This window comes from Gossypium raimondii, chromosome 12 (genome assembly GCF_025698545.1).
Source record: "Gossypium raimondii isolate GPD5lz chromosome 12, ASM2569854v1, whole genome shotgun sequence".
In the NCBI taxonomy this organism is placed as follows: domain Eukaryota; kingdom Viridiplantae; phylum Streptophyta; class Magnoliopsida; order Malvales; family Malvaceae; genus Gossypium; species Gossypium raimondii.
The window spans coordinates 38,115,561-38,117,579 of NC_068576.1; the positions used below are offsets into that span (position 1 = coordinate 38,115,561).

Genomic DNA, 2,019 nt, shown 5'->3' on the forward strand with positions numbered 1-2,019 from the left:
AACAATCCCAAATCATTATGTCGACAGTCGATTAGGGATTTTGAAGTGCCCTAATTGAATATGACACAATTAGTGCAACTGTTTCAACCCCATCAAATCGATAATAACGCCATCAAAATAATATCATTAAATTAAAATGTTTAACTTTTTAAAATAAAAATATCATCGCTTCTATATGCCTTTAAATTGATCTTGGTATGTTAATGCAATTTTAATTAAGGCTGAGTGAGAAAAATTGAAAACTTGAAAATCAACCCAAAATAAAGTGTTTGGATAGTTTAGGGAATGCAAGTTTAAAAATCGCAATTAAATTGAATTTTATTTTTTATTTAATATATAATTAGTTTTAATTTTTTATAATATAAAAATATTTTTTTTGAGCAAATAGAGATACCCATATTACTAGAAAGAATTGAATTTTGTAATACATCAATAGTAACCTATTTTTCTTTTTCACCAATAATGGTTTAAAAAGAAAAATCCCTCAGTAGCCATCTTTTTTTTTTTTCTGAGGGGTAGCCGCACAAAATTTATCCTCTCCTCAAATTGAGGGTCCTAATTCCCAACATTAAGACGAAGTTAAGGAGCTGAAATGCTGGCAACAAACCTTTCACACTTTCAGCACCATGAACTAAAATTAACCACTAATTTTTTTTCTAGTTTCTCACACTTTGCATGCCTTTTTCTCCTATGCAAAATATAGTTCAGAACGGTACGGTGAATGCTAATGCGTATATACCGGCCTCGGGCAAGAAGCAAGCACGTGGCCAAGTTGCCGAGCTCATTTGGTTCGAGTTAAGATTTCCATCTCTGTGGGTTTTAACCTCAGTGTTGAGGTTTTGCTTCTTCTGACACAGCCAGTCATCATCACCAGAACTGGTTAACTCACTTTGCAGTGTAGGCATAACCCTATCCTCCACAAGGTTTTTGAATTGTAAAGCTTATTTCGGAGGGCAAGTGGTACACAAGTTTGACGGCGTTGGCGCCTTGGCATTATGAGCAAGAGTTTCTGATGTACGAGAAGTGGAGCAAGCTTTTTCTTTGCCGAGCTTGAAAGTTAGCTCCGGGCGTTTAATATCGGAAGTCGAACAAGGTTGTTCTTCCAGTTCTTTGCCTGGTCTAGGAGCATGCTCATGCACCCGTCGAACAAAGGCCTCATCAGTGTTTCCTGAGGTAGAGCAAGGCTGTTCCTTGCTGGGTAGCACTTCAGGATCTTTATGCCTTTGGGAAGGCAAGAGAATCTGGATAATGCTTCCAGGATTTTGCCCATTGTTGGGAGTCGAGCTCAGCTTCTGTCTTTTACTGCTGTTAAGGGTGCTATCGGAAGAGTTATGTGGTCCAACCGCCTGACCATGTTCTTCGGTAAGCGTACTCTTCTCAAAACATTCCACTTCGTTCTCTCTTTTCTTTTGACGGTCTCCTCCTTTTTTATCTTCTTTGCTCCTCTTATCTATATGCCTTTTCTTATGACCATGCTTTTTACTTTCAGCTTCACCACTGTCCCGAGACTTATCTCTTTCTTTCTTCTCCCGTTTTTTCTCTTTCTTCTCCTTCTTTTCTTTCTTCCTTTCCTTCTTGTCCTTCTCTTCTTAACTATTAATCTTAATCTATTCAATTAGTGCCTCATCGTGGATTCCGTTCTTTACGTACCCCGGTGGAGGATACGGAAAACATCGAGACATCTGTTGATTCACCACCAACAACAACAAACGGAAAAACGAAACCCTAGCTCGAATAAGATCGGGATCGGATCAAGAAACGGAAAAAAATTAAAAATTTGTAGCCCTAAAATCTTTGGACGATATTAAGGAAAACCCCGAATTTATCTTGCCAAAAAACGAAAAATATTTGAAAAAGAAAAAAATGCTAATTAAAAGAGGGGCGATTCTCTAAATACTTTTTTTTTAAATGGTGAAAATAATTTAAAAGTTGTTGAATAATTATTGATTTTAAAAGTATTTATAAGAAAAGGACTTTAAATTATATAAAATTCATAAAATAAAGCTCGTTTTTGTTAAA

At 36.2% G+C, this 2,019-nt stretch overlaps 1 protein-coding gene across 1 annotated transcript; it reads right to left on the reverse strand.

Annotated features, from left to right (window-relative positions):
* Nucleotides 1–455: 455 nt before the first annotated feature.
* Nucleotides 456–1,800, reverse strand: LOC105763968 (uncharacterized). Its single transcript, XM_052625822.1, is given in 1 exon segment — nucleotides 456–1,800. A coding segment is annotated over 1 exon segment (741 nt). The 5' UTR covers nucleotides 1,683–1,800; the 3' UTR covers nucleotides 456–941.
* Nucleotides 1,801–2,019: the final 219 nt, after the last annotated feature.